We start from the raw sequence: 18157 nt of genomic DNA, 5'->3' as shown, positions 1-18157 counted from the left end.
AGGGTGGCTGGCCCGCAGTCTCACGTGGTGGGGCAGGAAGGGGCCCCCTGTCGGCTGTTCTCGCCTCCGTCTGCCTCCAGCCTGTTCTTTTTAACAACAGGAAGCAGGGAAGGGCGAGGTCAAGGAGGTGGCCTGGAAGGGCCCTCCCCGGATGGTCTTGAGAGGGCCTGGGTGCGAGGCCTTGGGGCACGGGGCCTGCTTCCTGCTCCCTCTGTCGTCAGGGATTTGGGAGGAGGAGCGAGCGTGGGTGTACTTTGTCCTTCCTCCCCACTTTGGGACAAGCCAAAGCCGCTTCATTTCTGGTACCTTCTTCCCGTCTCTGGACGGGCTCTTCGTGGGAGGCCAGCCACGGGAGGACCTGGCCGATGCCCGTGGGGGGCGTGGCCTGGCCGTGCGAGGACTTGTGTGCGCAGTGTGTGCTGAGAGGGATGAGGTGCCGAGGAGTGGGGGGCACAGCAGCACCCCAGAGTGGCCGCAGCTCGTCCTCCGCCCATCCAGCTCCTGTGCTTGGGGAACGCGGCTGTGTCAGGCCGAGCAGCGAGGGCCTCCGTGCCCGTCCCACCCACCCTGAGCACCGTGGGGGCTGAGATCCGTGCAGGTGGGGGGCCTGGTGCTTGGAGGTGTCTCTGCTGGGCCAGAGCAGGGTAGGCGTAGCGTGGTGAGCGTCTGCTGAACGCCGAAGCCCGCCAGGCACGGGCTCAGTGAGCAGCGGGCAGGCCCCGGCCAGACCCTGGGAGGCTGGAGCGTCCCTCCTGCCAGGGTTCTCCCTGCCCAGCTCCAGGCCTTCTCTTGGGGTCCCTCTCTCAGAGCCTCAGCCCAGCCCTTCCCCCCGATGTTGCCCAGCACTGGTGATCCAAATGCCAGCAGGGCTGCCCAGCCCACGTGGGACACCCCCGGCATGCCTGGGCTCCACGGGTCAGCGTGAGCCGCGGCAGGGTATAGGCCCCGCCGGTCACGACTCTCGCCGGGTCCAGGGCTCCGAGGATGGTCACAGCCCCTCTGAGCAAGGAGCCCCTCCACCCTCCCGTGAGCGGTCTCTGGCTTGGCTCGGGGTAGACTCAGGTAAGTCAGTGCGCAGCTGTGTCCACCCCCAGCACAACGAAGGGGGACCGTTGCAGTGAACCGGGCAGCCACCCTGCAGGACTGAGGTCCGAGGTCCCGCCTGTCCGTGGGAAAGAGGACCAGGACCGAGGGGCCACACCCCACTCCACAGCCAGGCCACGAGGAGGAGCCACGCTGCAGGGCCTTGGTGTGCCTGCTGGCTGAGGGCCCGGGTCTAGTCTGGGTCAGCCGCAAGCCCCGGGGGCGCTTGCACACGGCACTGGTGAGGGGCGGTGCCTGCACTTGCCTGGGACCCTCGATAGCTCTGTACTCGTCCCACCCCCGACCGGCACCGAGCTGCTTCCTGTGGAAGGAGCGAGGACCCTCCCGTGTCGGATGCTCTTTGTCGTCCTGGGGGATCGGGGGGGCTGAGCTCTTCCACTCGGGGAGCTGTGGATTGCTGTCCTCTTAGCCTGGCGTTCTCGTGGGTGGACGTGCGGGGGGCGTGCTGCGGGGTTGGCCTGCTGTGGCCCACGGCCGGCCCTGCCCAGGAGCGTTTCCGCACGGCCTCAGGTCGGTGTTGGTGGTTTTCGTCTAGTGAGCCGTCTGTAGCGCCGGAGTGTTTGTCCCGGGCAGCACGTGCTTCAGAAACTCCCTCTGCTGTCTTGGCAGGTGGTCAGGAGCCAGTCTGCCGGGTCACATCCTGCCTGCCGCTTTCTCGCTGGTGGCCGGAGGCCGTCTGTGACTGGCTCCCTCATCTGCAAGAGGGGCTGCTGGGGGCCCTGTGAGTTCATCCTTGCAGAGCTCTGATTGTAGAGCGTGGCCCCCGCAGGTGACGAGGAGGCTCATGGTGACCCCGCCTCCTCTCTCCTGGAGCCTGTGGTAGTGGCGCCCGTTGGCAGCATGGCGGGCTGAGTGTTCATCAGACCGAAGTAGCTTGTTGGATTGAACCTTCTTAGGACTTCTTAGACACGTGGGCGGGTGGTGGGGTGCAGCCGTTCGGGGGCCAGCGTCTTGCTGCAGCGGACCTCTCCACGCACCGGAGACGGGGGCAATGAGAGGTGGGGGGAGGAAGCAGATCTGGGCCTGCTCTGGGGTCTGAGGGGAGCAGGAGGGGCCGGGCTGTGGATGGCGCTCCTTCGTCGTGTTCTTCGAGCCGTTGGCTCCACGGAAGCCGGGCCGGCGCGTGAACGGATGCCCCGAGTCCACACCGAGCGTCCGTGCCGAGCCCTGGCCGAGGGTTGGAAGGTAGGGGCTGGCTTCCCCCTGAAACTGCTTTTGTGAAAGGTAGCGCTTCGTGATCGGAAAAGTACCGTGTATTACAGGAAAGACTCAAGTCTACATCTGCCGCCAGGGACCGCTGTCCCTCTGTCCCCGTGTGGGGTGTTGCATTTGTGACCTCCCTGAGTGACCTCCCCATGCACACAGACTGACTTGGTTAGAGCTGATGTTGCCTGGCCCATGTCAGGAAGGGGCCAGCGGGCCCCTCGGCCGAGCTTGCCTTGCTGCTCTTTGTCCGGACAGGGTCCCCACCTCGCGGGGCAGGCTTCCTGGGGGAATGTCCATCTGGGGATGGTCCTGGGTGCCCCCTGTGAGGTTGGCGGGATGCCTTTGTCCGGTTGTCCGCACACAAGCGGGAGGCCTTCCTGGCCATGCAGAGAGGCGGCCAGCCTGTGTGGAGGGATGGTGCCCCTCAGGGCTGTCTGCCGTGGGCGTGGGGATTTCTGGAATTGTGTCCTGGGGCTCTTCGTCAGCAGAGCTGGGTCCAGTTGCAGGCAGGTCCTTGGGTGCTCCTGAGAGCCTTCGCTCCTCTCCCGCCACTCCAGAACCTTCCTTCCGCGGAGGGCCGCTGTCTTTACAGTGCTGTCCACCAGCGGTGGTCTTTGGACCCGATCGGGCGTGTGGGGTTGTATGGCCGTGTGGGGGTCATTGGGTCACGAAGGGTGCCGCTCCCCCTGGGGTACAGCTGTGTCAGGGGCTGGAGAGGGCGGGTTGGGAGATGCTGCTGAGCACGTGGCTGCTGTTTCTAACCCCGGCCCTCTGGACGCGGTGGCAGGGAGCTATTTAAGGTTCTCGGCGCCTTTCTGCTGCACGTGGAGCCCGGCAGCAGCCCCCGCCGTGGCTGTGTGCTGTCACTCGTGTCCTTGGTGGCTGCGAGGAGGCCATTCCTTCACATGGTCCTGCGCTATCGGGGCTCAGTGCCCGCGGGCCCGGCAGCCGCCTCCCTTTGGGCACCTGCACCCTGTCTGCTGTTTTCCATGGCCCACCGCAGGGTGCTCGGCAAAATCTGTGAGGTGGGGCCTCCTGGCCTCTTCCCAGATGATGGGTCCTCACGTCCCTACCGCTGAGAGGGAGACCCTGTCACATACACGTGGGACGGCTGAACCTGAGCGTGGCCTGCGCTTGTCTGTCTGCCCGTGACTTCCCCCCGTCTGCTGTGCGGGCTCGGTGGTGGCCGCGGTCAGGGAGGGCGCGTGCGGTCTCTGGCGGGGAGCCCCCAGCAGGGCCTGTCCTTGCCCCACTTCAGGATCATGCCGGTGCCTGGTACACCGTGGAGGGGAGGCCAGAGCATGTTGTGTGCACGCTGCTTGGGTGGCCCTCGGGGCAGCTCGCCCAATGTCCCCTCTCTCCAGCCCCTGCCTGAGGGAGACTGACCTCGGCCTGAGCGTCCCAGGGCGGAGGCACCGCCTGGCACAGGTTGGACTGTAGGGGTGCTGTCTGTAGGCCTCCTTCCCTGAGAGAAAGGGGCCCGTGGCTGTGAGCTGTTTGCCTCCATACTTGGAATACAGCCGTCCTGCGCACTGTCCCTCTGGCGCCTTGTTATCTGGAGGGTTTCCCCCACCTGGTTCCTCCTGCCAGTGGCCTGGAGTTGGTGATGGAGATGGGCCAGCTTGGCAGAGGTGAGGGGTTGCGGGAGAGCAGCCAGGAGGTACTCTGGTCACGCCGGGGGTGGGACAGTCTGCCCCGAGGAGAGCACGGCAAGACAGCCCCAGCCCCTCTGCCCCTGGGTCCTGGTCCCGCCCGGTGGGCTGGCGGGGCCCCCTTTGCGGCTGCAGAACTGAAACCACCGGCTGCCCATCGGTCTTCAGTTCTGAAAGCAGGGACAGCCAGGTTATCCTGCGTCTTTATGTTAGAAGTTGGTCCTAAGGGTGTTGAATCTGCCCTTTTGACGTACACAACGGTTTGTGGCCTCTGGGAGTTCATCACGGGAGAGGTTTTTCATTAACAAAAAGGGTGCTTTAGCAGTAAAACTTGGTGGGTGTGCTTTTGTAAATATGTTGACGCGGCCTCTTTGGTTAATAATCTTGCCACTCTGCTCCCCACACTTTGTCTTTGATTAGAGCAATTTGTCCCCAATTTTTTTTGGTATCTTTGCTGGTTTTTTTTTTTTTTTTTTTTTATTTTTTTTTTTTAACATTTATTTATTTTTGAGACAGAGAGAGACAGAGCATGAACGGGGGAGGGTCAGAGAGAGGGAGACACAGAATCCGAAACAGGCTCCAGGCTCCGAGCTGTCAGCACAGAGCCCGACGCGGGGCTTGAACTCACGGACTGTGAGATCATGACCTGAGCCGAAGTAGGCCGCTCAACCGACTGAGCCACCCAGGCGCCCCTGTTTTTTTTTTTTTTTAAAGTCTGTCTCCTTATGGGGGTGCAGTGTAAGTCATGAAGAAAAGAGAGAAAGGAAGGGAAGGAAATCTAGCTGCACCATCCATAGGTGACCACCTGCCCCAGCCTTGCCGTGCTGCGGAGCACGGGCCTTCCCTGCGTGGCTGCATCTCTGGCCGCCTGGTGCTGGGCCAGTCCCCTCCCTCTGGGAGAGCCCACGGCGCTCGCCCACCAGTGGCTCCCTTCCTAGAGTAGGTGTCATGCCACTGCCCTCCCTAGTGGGTTGGGAGCGTGGCACACGCTAGTGTGGAGACTCAGTGCGGGGACTCCCCGCGGCCGTCCCCACCGCAGGCTTTGTTTCCACCCTGTGTGCACGCATGGCCGGCCCTGGCCCCTCACTTCGCTGAGTGCCGGGCATGGTTGCCCATCAGCACGAGGCGACCTCGCTCCTCTGCAAGGCTGTTGGGGTTGTCATGTGAGGGGATGTCGGGTCCCCCATCTTTGGGTGCCGGTGAATGTCTTTGTAGACAAAAAGGTAGCAGTGGAATTGCTGAGTCAGATGCACAGACATTTAAAAAACCAGTGACCAGTTTTGGGAGCTACATGGCCCCTTTGCTCCCGGGTCTGCATCCCAAGGCCCTGCGCGTGGCCCCAGGTGTTGGTGCTGCCTCTGACTGGGGTGACTGGGGATCGGACACAAGGAGCCTATAAGACAATGAACGCCCGTAGACGTCGCCTCATGGCTTTCTCAAGACGCCGCCCCGTGGGAGCTCCTGCTTGGCACCCGAGTGGGCCTCTGCCTCCGGTTGGAGCCGGCTGGTGCTGACTTAAGTCTCTGCTCACGTGAAGGGGGAGCAGTGGGGGCAGGTTTGTAAACCGTGCGCTTCCTTAGAAGTTCCATTAGCCACGTTTCCGTATAAGCAGCCTCTTTCTGCACCTTATTCTTTAGGCTGTTTGTCTTTTTTATTGATTCAGGAGAGCTATTTACATAGGAGGGAAGAGGCCTGTTTTGTTACGTATAGGTGTTCCCTGTCAGTCATGCCTTTTGAGTTTGTTCACATAACTTGTTGCAGAAGTTTTTAATTTGTATGTAGTCAAATCGGTGTTTTCTTTGTGTTTTGTAGTCGTTTGTGTCTTTTGCAGTACTTTTATGGTTTTGTTTTTTATTTATATATTTAATCACTTGGGACCTTATTTTGATGTACGGAGGGACGGGACCGATTCCCACTTTATTTCCCCCAAATCTGTGTCTTAGGTGTGGTGGGAGTGTCGGTGTCCCGAGATGGCCTTGTCCACGGGGTTAGTCTCACCGACCTGCCTCGGAAGCGGTTCTGACACCTGCAGCTGCCTGTGCCCGAGCGTTTGCGCATGTTCATTGGTGCCGTGAGAATAGCTTCTTGATGTCATTTACAGGAGAACTAATTATGTATTGACTCTCCTCCCAATTCCATGAGAGCAGAAGCCCCGTGATAACGCATCAACCATGTCCTCCCCGGACTCAACACCAGGAGCCCAGGGCCCGTCTTCCGCACGTCCCGCACGGGCAGCAGGCTGTGTCGGAGGCGGGCCACTGGGGTGCAGGCGTGTGGGTGTGGCTGGGCCGGCCACACCGGTTCCTCGCTGAGCTCTGTTGACTTTGTACTTGGCCCCCACGAGGCCGGTGTGCCGCAGAGGTGGTTCCCCTCTTACAGACGAGGAGACTGCTGTGTCGCTCCCCCAAAGAGCCGTGTCTTGCCAGAGGAGGGTGCGTCTTACCGTCAGCCTTTCCCGTCAGAGCAGCCTGTCCCTGTGTTTGTGCCCGCGCTTTCTCTCCGGGACGCCCGCAGTCATGGTGTCTGTACCTGAGGTTGCTGCCTTGAGGCTGGGGAGGCGACCCGCCTGGCCAGGAGGCCTCCTGTGCTCAGCATGGTCAGTGGGTTGGTTGTTGTCAGTATTGTTTTTAGGTTCCGGAGAATTGCTCTGAGCCTCGGGATGGGTGTGAACCGCTCACTGGGTCCCGGGGACACCCTGGGCCAGCCAGGCCTCCCAAGCCTTGGTGTTCTTGGCACCTGCCAGAGTGAGCTCGGGTGGGCACTCAGGCTGGGGCGACACGCCCCAGAGTGTGCAGTTGCTGTCCCTTTGTCACGCGTCAGAGATGCTGCTGGACACCTCTCCCCCTCGGAGAGGCAGCTGTAGCATTGACTCTGGCGGAGGTGGTTCTGGAGGTCAGGGCACACCCAGGATCGTGGCTCTGGAAGGGACTGGGGCCCAGGTTTGCATGCAGTACTTTTAACCCCCCTAATGGACACCAGAGAGGCCGGCGTGATCGCACCCAGCCCCATTTTCCTGAGGCTGGTGTTTCTGCCGTCGTGGGTCACAGAGAGCTTCTGCACGGAGAAGGCGACTGGAGGTTTGGTCTGCTTACTCCGTCCCGAGGATCAGAACCGGGGCCACCCACGCCCACGCCGCACGCCGTTGGCCTTGGTACGGCACGTGCTCGTCGGGCTCTCTCCGCGTGGTTCAGGGCAGGCCCTGCCCCTGGGCTTCAGCGTCTCCCTCAGTGAAACAGCACGGCCGTAGGGCCTCACCCTCTAACCTCCGCCGGCACAGGAGTGAGGCTGACAGAGGTGAGGTGGGGGTAACCGTGAGCCAGAGCAGAGCAGACCCCGGGGCGCTCTCTGGGGCTCTATCTGGAGCAGGAGTTCCTAGGGGGTGTGAACTGGTGCCCCGGGTCGCTGGCCCCTGTGGCAGAGGCCTTGTCAGTGTGTCCTTAAGGAGAACCCAGTTCGGCAATGCCGTGGGGCCACCGTTGGCCTGACTGGGATTCCTGTCCGCCTGGAAGAGGTGTCCTTACCCAGAGGGGTGAGGGTGGCCTGTCCAGCATTGAGCCCAGGGGATCCCGGTGTGGGGCCGTGGCAGGGGCTTGGTGCTAGGACTGGAGAGCGGTGAGGGCTTCAGGAGTTAGTGGACCGGACAGGCCACCTCTGTGTCCCCCTGGGCATCCTCAGACCCATCTCAGCCCATTCTCCTGGGGTGTGTCCCCCATGGACCGTGGTGCCAATGTTCAGGGGCATCCCCTTCCACAGCTGTTGGCTCAGGCCCCGGGGACACTCTGATGGGCAGACACCGACCGCAGGGACCTGGGCGCAGGGGTCAGAGCCGCTGCCGGAGAGGGTGTGTCTGGGGTTTGCCGTAAGTGACCGAGGTGGCTGGGAGTGGGGGCAGCTGGAGCGCTCGTGGTTCTCCGCAGTGTCCCTCCCCTGCGTGTGTTTGAGAATCTCCGTTAACAAGGCTGGCACGGAGCCAGGTCCCCCGCCCCTGCCAGGACCTGTCTCTCTTCCTACAGTCCCGAGAGACACCCTCCAAGGTGGCCTCCGCTCCGGCTCCGACCGCGTCCAGGGACCCCGAGGTGCACCTGGGCAGCTGTCTTGCCTCGCCCGGTCTCGGGCTCTGGCTGCGCAGGCAGCCCTGATGCCCCAGATCCCACCTTCTCTGTGAAGCCTGTGCTTTCGCGGCTTCTCCTCAGGGCCCGTCCGCCTGGCCCACCGGCCCCCGCGCCCTCCCTCTTATCGGTCTCGGTCCAGGCTGTAGCCGCAGTGCAGAATGCGGACTTTGCCCGGTCCTTGGGGGTCTGGGCTTCTGGAACCCTCCGGATGCCCTGGGTGGGGGGGCCCGGCAGGGACACTGAGGTGAGCAGGGCTTGTGGCGCCTGTCCCGGTCCCTGCCGCCCGTGCCCAGTGTGGCAGCATCCGTGTCCCTCCTGGGCGCGTGGGGCCCTCTGCCAGTGCTTCCGGGTGGCTTCTGTGGGACCTCACTGCCCACGCGCTCGGCCGTCTCACAGGGCCCGTGTGTCTGGTTCCCGTTTCCCCAGTGCGTGGGGACGGGCTGCCGGGCGGAGGCTCCTGGGGCAGAGCAGGGTGGGGGCCCCGATGCAGCGTGGCCACGAGTTAGTCAGTCCTCCCTGGTCGTAGACTTGTTTTTATTTTGAAGTTACTTCAAATTATAGCAAGTTGTAGGAGCGTGGGGAAGGTGTCTCCCTGAGCCTTTGAGGGCGAGCTGCTGCCTACATGCCCCGCCATCAGATGCTTCCTTGGGAGGCCGCCCTCTTGCCTTCGCCTGTTGGATGTGCGGGTCACTTGGCCTCCGCTGCCCAGGCTCATGCCCCAAACAGATGCCCCCTGACCCCACAGTGGGCACCGTCATTACCCCGTTTGTGGCTTGACATGCCAGTGGGATGTGTGGACCTCTTACCCCCCACCCTCAGAGGCCCCTGACGCCTGCACGAGGCTGCACAGATGCCCTCCCTGCCTCGCATCAGGCTCGCGCCTGGCGGCCGGACCCCATGGTGGGTGCGGTGCCGGGCGCAACACGGGTGGGGGTTGCTGGTTGGAGCAGTGTTGGTCCTGGGCGTCCACACCGTGCAGCCCCTCTGTTCACCCTCTCACACCCACCCCATTCTGAGCTGCTGAGGGTGACTGACGAGTCACGGGGCCTCTGCTCCCCAGGGGAGTAAGGGGTCAGGGCGGTGAAGAGAAAAGTAGGTCAGCTCCAGCACGTCCGGGAGTTTCGACACAGGGCCACGGCGTGCAGGGTCTTAGTCTTGGAGAAGGGATTAAATTCTCCCGGGAGTCTTGGGCTACAGGGTTTGTGCACGTTCCTGAGGTGACAAGTCTGTCTGACGGAACTTGTTTCCGGATTGTTGTGGCAGTGGCATCAGGGATCTGCTGTCATAGCAGGAAAATCTGCATGGAGTGGAGATAAATTGGGAGATGTGCGTGTCCCACGGCACCGGCCCCGTGTGGAACAGGCCCCGGGCTCCGCCGCGTTGTCCCTGGGGAGGCCTGTTGAGGCCAAGGCAGTGGAGCCAGCCTGGAGGCCGCTCTGTGTTTAGAGCAGGCCCGAGGCAGAGACCCTGGCTGCAGCGTGGGGCGTTGCCTGGCCCGGCGCCCTCCAGCCTACGTTCCCACACGCCACAGCCCTGCCGTGGGGCAGAGAGCCGGCAGGCTGCGTCCTCTCTGCTCCCGGAGCCTGGCAGTGGCGCTTTGCTGCTGCCCCCAGGTCAGGCAGCCCTCCCCTCCCTGGTCGGAAGAGTTTCAAAAGGGCGACAACCATCTCTCGGGCTTTGTGTCGTAAATCTACGGATCGTGCCGAGAGTTACCTGCTCTTCGCCCCACTGTTCACTTGAGGATGCGGAGGCTGAGGGGCTCGGTACCCAGTGAGAGGTCCCTCCTCTGGGGGGTGTCCTGCGGCCCAGGTTAAGTCCCGGCCCCGCCCATTTCCTGCCCTTAGAGAAGGAAGGACCTGGAGAAGGGGAGTCCCAGCCCCACCTGACACGCCAGCAGGCACACCCTCGGGGCTACACGTGGCTTCCGCCGACACGGGCTGGCCATCTTCGTCTAGCTGGGAGTCCACGTCTGGTCAGCGTGGCACAGGCCCCAGTGGCGTCAGCTCTGCCACCCCCCCCCCCCCCCCCCACGTAGCTTTGGGGGCAGGGGCTCCTCTGTCTTGCCCCCATCCCGTCCACCTGCCGAGGAGGAGAGGGCCTCCCTGGGGTCAGCAAGACGGACCCGGGAAGCCTCGTGTCCTGCAGCCAGGGCCGTGTGTGATTTCTGAGCTCTCTGCGAAGCTTCACCTGTGCCCATGTGGCTCAGGGTTTATTCCAGTCTTGTGTCTCCGGGACCCTCCAGGACTGTGGTCCCCGGGGTGCTGGCCCGATGGGCTCAGCTGTCACGCTCCCTTCCGGTCACACTCATAGTTCTGTGAGCCTTCCTCTGAGCCTGGGTTTTCTGTCCTTGAAACGGGGCCCGTTTGTAGGGTTGCTGCCAGAGATGTGCCCTAAAGGGCAGCAGGTTTCTTCAGGCAATTAGTGAAGGAGTGTCACAGCTCTGCCCCCTTCCTTCTCGGGCCGTCCTGCCCCCGCCTGGGCACCTGGCAACTCCAGGGCTGGCTCCGCAGCTCCTGGGGGGCGTGGGCAGGCGGGCCTCCCGCACGGCTGGTGGTGGCAACGCGGTGCTTTGCGTTGTTCCCTAGAAGGAGGCCGCGCGGGTGGCTCTGACGGCTGGAGCAGACACCGCACCCAGGCCGCCCAGACACCGAGCATCTACTCCCTCGCGGCGTGGAGGTTGAGATGCTGGGAGGGCTGGCTCCCCCCGGGACCCCTGTCCTGGGCGCACAGACGGCCATCTTTCTCGAGTCTTCTCGTCATCGTCCCTGTGCTTGTCTGTGTCCTGATCTCCTAGGAGGACACCGGGCACGTTGGACTGGGGCCACCCTACCTTCTCCCTCAGTCGCCTCATTAAAGATGTGTCTTCAAATACAGGTGCATTCTGAGGTCCTGGGGATTAAGACTTGAACACGTGAATTTGGGGGACACAGTATAGCCCACAGAATGGGGATGTGCAGGCCCTCCTGGGGGACGAGGGACGGGAGGCCAGGCTGGGTGAAGTCTTCATGTGGTGGGACAGCCGGCAGGCCCGGAGCTGGGGGAGCAGGAGCGAGTGCAGGGGAGGGGACAGCTGGCCCCCAGAGGAGGCGCCGTGTGAAGAGAAGTGGGTTTTTCTCACTACGGTGGCCGGATTTGGTGACAAGATGTGGGACCACCTCTTGCCTAGACTGGACTCCCCTGAGACCCCTTGGCTTTGAGCAGCGCCTGTGCAGAGAAATTCCAAACAGCGGGGCCCGTGCGGCTCGGGGGCACAGGCTTCTGCCTAGCCAGAAAGTGCGTGTCTGCCCGTGAGCTGTGTGGCATCTCTGGGCCTCACGGCCACACGGTGGCCCGTCCTGGAGGCCATCCCGGAGTCAGGGCGGGAGGGTTCGCTGGTGAGGCCCGCCTGCGGCCTCAGAAGGACACTGCTGCAGGGTCCCTCCCGACACGCGCTCCACTCACCCCATGTGCTCTGTCCCCAGGTGCGGACGCCCGGGTCATTTTGCCCAAGAAGGAGAAACTGAAGCTGAGGCGTGAGAGGTGGCTGCAGAGTAAGTACCTCCCTCGCCTCCCGGCTTGACGCCCCCCCCAGACGGTCCCCGTCGTCCCTGCACCTGCCGCTCTGGGCTCCTCGCGGCGTCGGCTCGTCAGCACGCAAGCGATCCCGCGTGTCGTGAGTGTGTCACCTCAGAGCCACTCAGGGTGTCCGTGAGGTCACCTTCCCGCCAGTGGTGACCTTCCGGACTTTCCTGCGGGCCGCGGCCGCGCGGTCCTTCTCTCTGAGGGCCTCCAGCGGCCGCCTCGCCGCACCCGGTGCCTCTCTGCCCACCGGTCGCCTTTTGGAAGACGGGGTTACTTTTCGTGGTGCCGAGTGCTCACTGATGCTCTTCTGAAGGTTTTCTTGTGAGGATTGCTTTGCAATTTGTTTCTTATTGCACCTTTCGAGTGTGATTCTGTTGACTTTTGAAAATCATTTGTGATACCCTGTGTATTCTCTCGTGGTTAAAATTCGTTTTCGTTGGAAGTATCTTTTGTTTCTTTAGAGAGCGAGCGCGCGTGCGTGTGTCTGGACACACACGTGCGCGGGGGAGGGGCAGGGAGAGAGAGGCAGAGCAGGGCGGAGCAGACTCTGTGCTGTCACTGCGGACCCTGAAGTGGGGCTTGGGCCCTTGACCCTGGGATCAGGGCTTGAGCCGAAATCAAGGGTTGGATGCTTAACAGACTGAGCCACGCAGGCGCCCCTCCTGGAAGGTTTTAAAGAAAATATACTTCTTAAATTTTCTAGGGAAATTTGCCTGTTTCTCCCACAATTATTTTACTTTTTGGTCACTTTGGGGAAGTTCCTTAAGGAAGTGATTCATTCATTGATTTTCTTTGTCACGGTTCCTGGCACGGAGACGTACAGAATGTCCTCTGTGTACTAGATTTGGAAAACTGATAGACGGCGGCCACCGGGACCCTGCACGTGTCTGGGCTGCAGCGTTGAGCTGATGTTTAAAATTTTCTTCCCGTGCTGGTTGGTGTCTTCGTCTCACTGCTTGGGTCAGTCTTGGCCACCTGTAGTTTCCCGTGAAACATCTTCTCCAGTCCGATCTCTGCCCTCACTAGCAAAGGGCTGCGGGCCCCTCGTCATCAGAGCCCCTGGTCGCTGTCCTGTGTTTGCGCCCGTCTCCGATCTCTTCCGTCCCGGGAGTCGGTTCCCGTATTCGCTTGTTTCTTCCACTTTCTCTGGGTCTGAATTCTCAGTTCTTGTCGTTTTAACACGCTGTTCTTTCTTTCTTTGAGTTTGAGTTACTTAGCTCCTCTGTCTCACAGTTTTGTTCAGGAACGGCGGGCTGTGGCGGTGCCCACGTCACCCCACTCGGTCTTACCTAGTATTGTGTCATGAAAAATGTCACGCAGGAGCAGGGGGAATGTTACGGGGAAACCTGAAACCACCACCTCGGTTTTACGTGGACACCACTTCTTTCCCACGTCTGCTCATCTGTCCGTTTCTGTCCGTCTGTCCACCACCCGCATTCTGTGCACGTTCCTGAGTGGCAGACGTCAGCACACTTTCTCCCAAATAGTTCTACGGTTCAGCGTCTGTTGATGGGTTTTCATTTTTATTTTGAGGTGAAATTGGGTGTAGTGAAGGGCCAGGCAGCGATTTGTGACCAATGCGCACACGTGTGCAACCAGAGTCCCTTTGAGACACAGAAGGCCACCGTCGCCGGCGAGTCCCCGTGCGCCTTCCCACGCAGTCCCCTCGCTCCGCATTCTCGACTACCCTGCAGGTGACCCCTGTGTCATTTCTTTTGAGTCTCCCTAGATTTTACTGCTCTAGACGTCACGTATGTGGAATCTCGTAGGACGTGCTCTTTTCGTGTCTGGATTTCTTTGCTTCATGTGGTGTTTTTGAGAGTCCTCTCTGCTGAGCGCAGCTATGGCCCGTGCCCTTCTGTCGCCGAGAAGGATTTCTTTATCTGGATGTACTCTCTGCTGCCCACTTTCCTACGGATGGACACCTGGTCTTTTTCTCTTTTTAGCTACCGTGAAAAAGGCTGTGAACATTCTTCACAGGTCTTTTTGTGGAATATGTTTTCATTTCTCTGGGATGAGTAGTTGGGAATGGAACGCGGGGTCATAGGGCAGGTGTATGTTTAGTTTAAGAAGCAGCTGCCAGACGTTTCCTAGAGTGGTTGTACATCTATGCTCCCGCCGGCCGCGGAGGCGCGTTCCGCCTGCGCCACGGCTCTGCCAGGGCGCGGCGGCATCCGAGTGCCAGGCAGGGTGTCAGCCGCTCCTCGTGGCGTTGGCGCTCGTTACCGCCACTGGGCGTTTCACAGGCCACTCCCGCTTGCACGGCATGTCCGGTCGTGTGTGGTTTCGTGAGGCTCTTTGCCTTCTCTTCCTGAGCTCCAAGAATTGTTCTTACGTCCGGGAGGCCAGCCCTGGGTCATGTACACGTGTTGCAGATTTTCTTCCAGACTGTGACTTTCCTGTTCATTCTCCTGACAAGTTTATTGATTTGAGAGACAGACTGGGCGAGTGGGGGAGGGGCAGAGAGAGAGAGAGAGAGAGAGAGAGAGAATGAATCCCACACAGGCTCCACGTTACTCGAACCCACCGAATTATGAGGTCGTGACCTGAGCCAAAATCGAGTCGGACACTTAACCGACTGAGCCACCCAGGTGCCCCAGTGATTTAAAAATTTTTATTTTAGAGAGAGAGCGTGCATGCGAGGGGCAGAGAGAGAGGGAATCTCAAGCAGGCTCCACTCAGTGCGGAGCCCAGTGCGGAGCTCGATCCCATGACCCTGAGTGATCTGAGCCAAAACCAAGAGTCGGCTGCTCAACCGACTGAGCCACCCAGGTGCCCCATCAGGCTAGTTTTAAATTAAACCATTTAGGATAAAGGAGTGTCAGTCTCTGGGAACCTTCCAGAGCCAGCCGAGGGGGAGCGGTAGGGGCAGGAGGAGCCTCCTACCTACCCCCAAAACACTCAGAACCTGCTGCTCTAGACCACATAGTTGGTAGAATGGACCTTTCCCTGTCTCTCTTTGCTTGTAAGTGGGCCAGCCGTGAGATTGTTCCTGGGGACAAGCGTCAGTGTGTGGTCTGTCGGGTCCCAGCACCCCCGGAAGGGTTTCCTTGGAGAGAAATCCGCCAAGGGGGCTGTTTCCAGCCTAGGTAGAAAGATGGCGGAGCCCGTGGGGGGAGGGGAGGCCGCTACCTACCTGCCTGGAAGGAAGAAGGGTGGCTTCGATGCCAGAAGAGGGCATGCAGGGTCCAGGCCTCGAAGGACACTCCAGGTGGGAGGGAGGCACCTCTGCCTCCCTCCCTGTGCGGCCCCGTCTCTGGCTGGGAGACGGGAGTGACTCTGGGGCTCAGTGCAGAAGCAGGGGAGAGCCAGCCGGGCGGGGACCGTGGGGACGGCGGCGAGGTCGCCCCTGCCAAGAGCTGCCAGCCTGGAGCGCCTGTGCTGAGCCGGTTGGCACGGAACTGACACCCCCTTAAATTCACTGTTCTCACTCCCTGAGCCCCCGGGCTGGAATGAGAGGGCACCCAAATCTGAGGATAAGGTAATGTTTCAGCCCCACGTAAAAAAGTTACAGAACCGTTTAGGTAACACGGGCAAAGCCGAAGACCGCATTCACTGCCAAGTTCCATACAGGGGTAACTGCCGGCTGGTGGTGCAAGATTAAAGTTGCACACCTTTTTGTATTTACCTGGGGTGTGTGTGTGTGTGTTCGTGCGTGTGTATGTGCGTGCACGCGTGCACATCAGTGCCTGGCGCCTGTGTTTTCTGGCTTTACGTTTCTGTTTATTTGTCGTGTTTCATTGTTGCTTAGTTTTGGGGACAGCAGGTGGAAGGCTGCCCTTCACACCTGCCCGGTGACGCCACACTGTTGGGATTTCTGTCACTTCACAGTTTGCTTCAGTGTCCAGGAGGCCCACTGTCTTGTTGCTTGTTCTTCTAAAAAACGTTTTGGCTACTCTTACCATTCAGTTCTTTTAAAAACGAGATTTGGGGGTGCCTGGGTTGCTCAGTTGGTTGAGCATCCGACTCCTGATTTTGGCTCAGGTCATGATCTCCTGGTTGAGATCAAGCCCTGCATTGGGCTCCACGCTGAGCCTGCTTGGGATTTTCTGTCTGTCTCTCTCTGCCCCTCAACTGTTTGTGTGAGTGTGCACACTTGCTCTCTCTCTGTCTCTCTTAAAATTAAAAAAAAAAAAAAAAAAAGATCTGGGGGACGCCTGGGTGGCTTAGTCGGTTGGGCGTCCAACTTTGGCTCAGGTCATGATCTCACAGCTGGTGAGTTCGAGCCCCGCGTCGGGCTCTGTGCTGACAGCTCGGGGCCTGGAGCCTGCTTTGGATTCTGTGTCTCCCTCTCTCTGCCCCTAACCCACTTGCATTCTGTCTCTGTCTGTCTCAAAAATAAATAAACATTAAAAAAAATTTTTTTTTAAAAATAAGATTTGGAATTAGTTTCATAGGTTCAGTTAAAAATGCTGTTGAAGTTTGAGTCTGTTGTCAGCTTTGTGGTGGCTTGATTGGGCCGGCTGAGCTCTGCCCTATGGGTTCTCACTGCTGCCCACCCTCCCTAGGTGCATGACGGGTTGGTGTGGGGGCTTCTGATGTTTTGCCAGAGAATATGAGGTTTCTGGTAGATAATCTCCTGCCAAATTAGAGAATGTCCTTCCGTTCATGGCTCTATTATAACTTTTATGGTGAGCCGATAGTTAGTTCTTTTTTGTTTAATTTAAAAAAACCTTTTAATGTTATTTTCGAGAAAAAGGGAGAGAGTGAGCGGGGGAGGGGCAGAGAGAGAGAGGGAGACACAGAATCGGAAGCAGGCTCCAGGCTCCGAGCTGCCGGCACAGAGCCCGACGTGGGGCTTGAACCCACACACTGCGAGGTCGTGACCTGAGCTGAAGTCGGACGCTTAACCGACTGAGCCGCCCAGGTGTCCCCAGGATAGTAAGTTCTTGCATCTTCCTTTTGGCATTTCTTATAGCGATGGTGGCCTTTCTGTTGAAGCAGACCGCTGCAGACCCCCCGGCAGACGTCCCTGCGTCGAATCATCCTTGTGTGCCTTGGACACGCTCCAGCTAGTTAACACGTGTTACTAATTTAAAACACTTCCACTCGGATTTGCTAACGTCTGTGCAGCCGTGTGTAGGTGTCTTCCCCGGAGCCTTGGGCCTGTGCTTTGCTGCCCTCGGTCCCGGCGCCGGTCTGTCAGCACGCCCGCCCTGGCCTTTGCAGCCGTCCTAGGATGTTTGCCTCCCGGAGTAGCGGCGCCTGGTTTGATGGGACCTCAGTACATTGTTTATCCTCTCCCTGGCAGGATGGGAAGCACCGACCTGTCCCCTTGTGGTCCTGACGGTCCGGGGCGTTGAGGGGCGGCCATCCTTGTCCCCCGGAGCCCAGCTCTTGGGGCCAGGGAGAGCAGCCTCACTCCCCAGGGGCCCCTGGGCTCTCTGGGAGCCTGGTTGGGGGCAGCTTGCGTGTCTCTGACTTTGGAGCAGGCGGGGTGGGCTCTTCAGAGCTGGCCCCGGACAGCCGAGGGACTTCGGGGTGCGCGGCGCCGCCCTAGTGCCGTGGGCTCGGAGGGGGCCGGCTCCTGTGTCTGTGGATGGAGCCTCCCTTAGGGCTTGTCCCTGGTAGGCGGGTGCTTGCAGTTTCTAGAAACGACTTCTGTGCAGAGGCTTCCTGGGGCCCCACAATATCAACTCCCCTACGTGGGGACGCACTTCCTCCCTCCCGGTCCCAGGAGGCGCTTGGAGAGCACAGGAGATGTGGCCCTGCCGTTGGTGACTCGCTGTTTAAATCCTTGTCCGTTTGCCCACTTCTGACCGCACATCCCTGCTCCTGCCCCCAAAAGGCACAGGCCGCCGTGCTAGTGTCCCTTTCCAGAAGGAGAAGGCCTCCGTGCCTGCGGCTCAGTCTCGTCATTCTGCCGTTAGGAAGTGTGCCTCTGGGACGGGGTGCCGGCCTGCCCCTGGGCTCCCAGGGTGCCGGCAGGAAGGAAGCTGCCCGTTCTTTATTCTCTGCTTCTCTCACTGACCTCACGTCTCCTCTTCCCCAGAGATCGAAGCCATAAAGCTGGCCGAGCAGAAGCGCAAGGCAGAGCGGAGACGGAGGGCCACGGTGGTGGTGGGGGACCTGCAGCCCCTGAAAGACGCCCTCCCTGAGCTGCTGGAGCTGGAGGCCGGTGGCCGGCGGCCGCGTTCTGCAGGGTGAGCGTCCGTGTGCGGCTGCCTCGGGAACTTGAGGCTGCGAGGCCGGGCCGGGGGTCGGAGGGGAGGGGTAGGCAGGCAAAGGCCCCAGAGGGGCCTGGCCCGGTTGTTGATGCGGAAACCCTTGCTTCCACGGACCCAGCCGCGAGGTCCGCAGGTGGTGGGGCCTCCCTTGGCCAGCGCGTCGAGGAGGGGCGCCTGCCGGCCGTTTGGGCCTCAGAGCGGCTTCGCCGGGAGGGCTGCTGCATGGCGGGGGGGGGGGGGGGGGGGGGGGGGGGGGCGGTCCCTCCTGTACCGCTGCTGGGCTCTGTTCCCCGTGTGCCCTCTGCTTCGCTCCCCAGAGACGCAGCCTGGCACCGTGCCCCCTGCTTCTGGTACC

General features: G+C 60.7%; 1 protein-coding gene across 2 annotated transcripts in view; it reads left to right on the top strand.

The window, feature by feature from the left end:
- The window catches only part of SLX9 (SLX9 ribosome biogenesis factor), a 36398-nt gene that overhangs the window by 11380 nt on the left and 6861 nt on the right, over nt 1-18157 (top strand). For both annotated transcript variants that reach the window (XM_049627719.1, XM_049627721.1), the window contains exons 3-4: nt 11536-11604; nt 17628-17778. In XM_049627719.1, coding sequence (XP_049483676.1) covers nt 11536-11604; nt 17628-17778 — 220 coding nt within the window. The remainder of the gene's footprint in view (nt 1-11535; nt 11605-17627; nt 17779-18157) is intronic.

This window comes from Panthera uncia, chromosome C2, assembly GCF_023721935.1.
Source record: "Panthera uncia isolate 11264 chromosome C2, Puncia_PCG_1.0, whole genome shotgun sequence".
In the NCBI taxonomy this organism is placed as follows: domain Eukaryota; kingdom Metazoa; phylum Chordata; class Mammalia; order Carnivora; family Felidae; genus Panthera; species Panthera uncia.
This window is presented reverse-complemented; position numbering and strand designations above follow the sequence as displayed.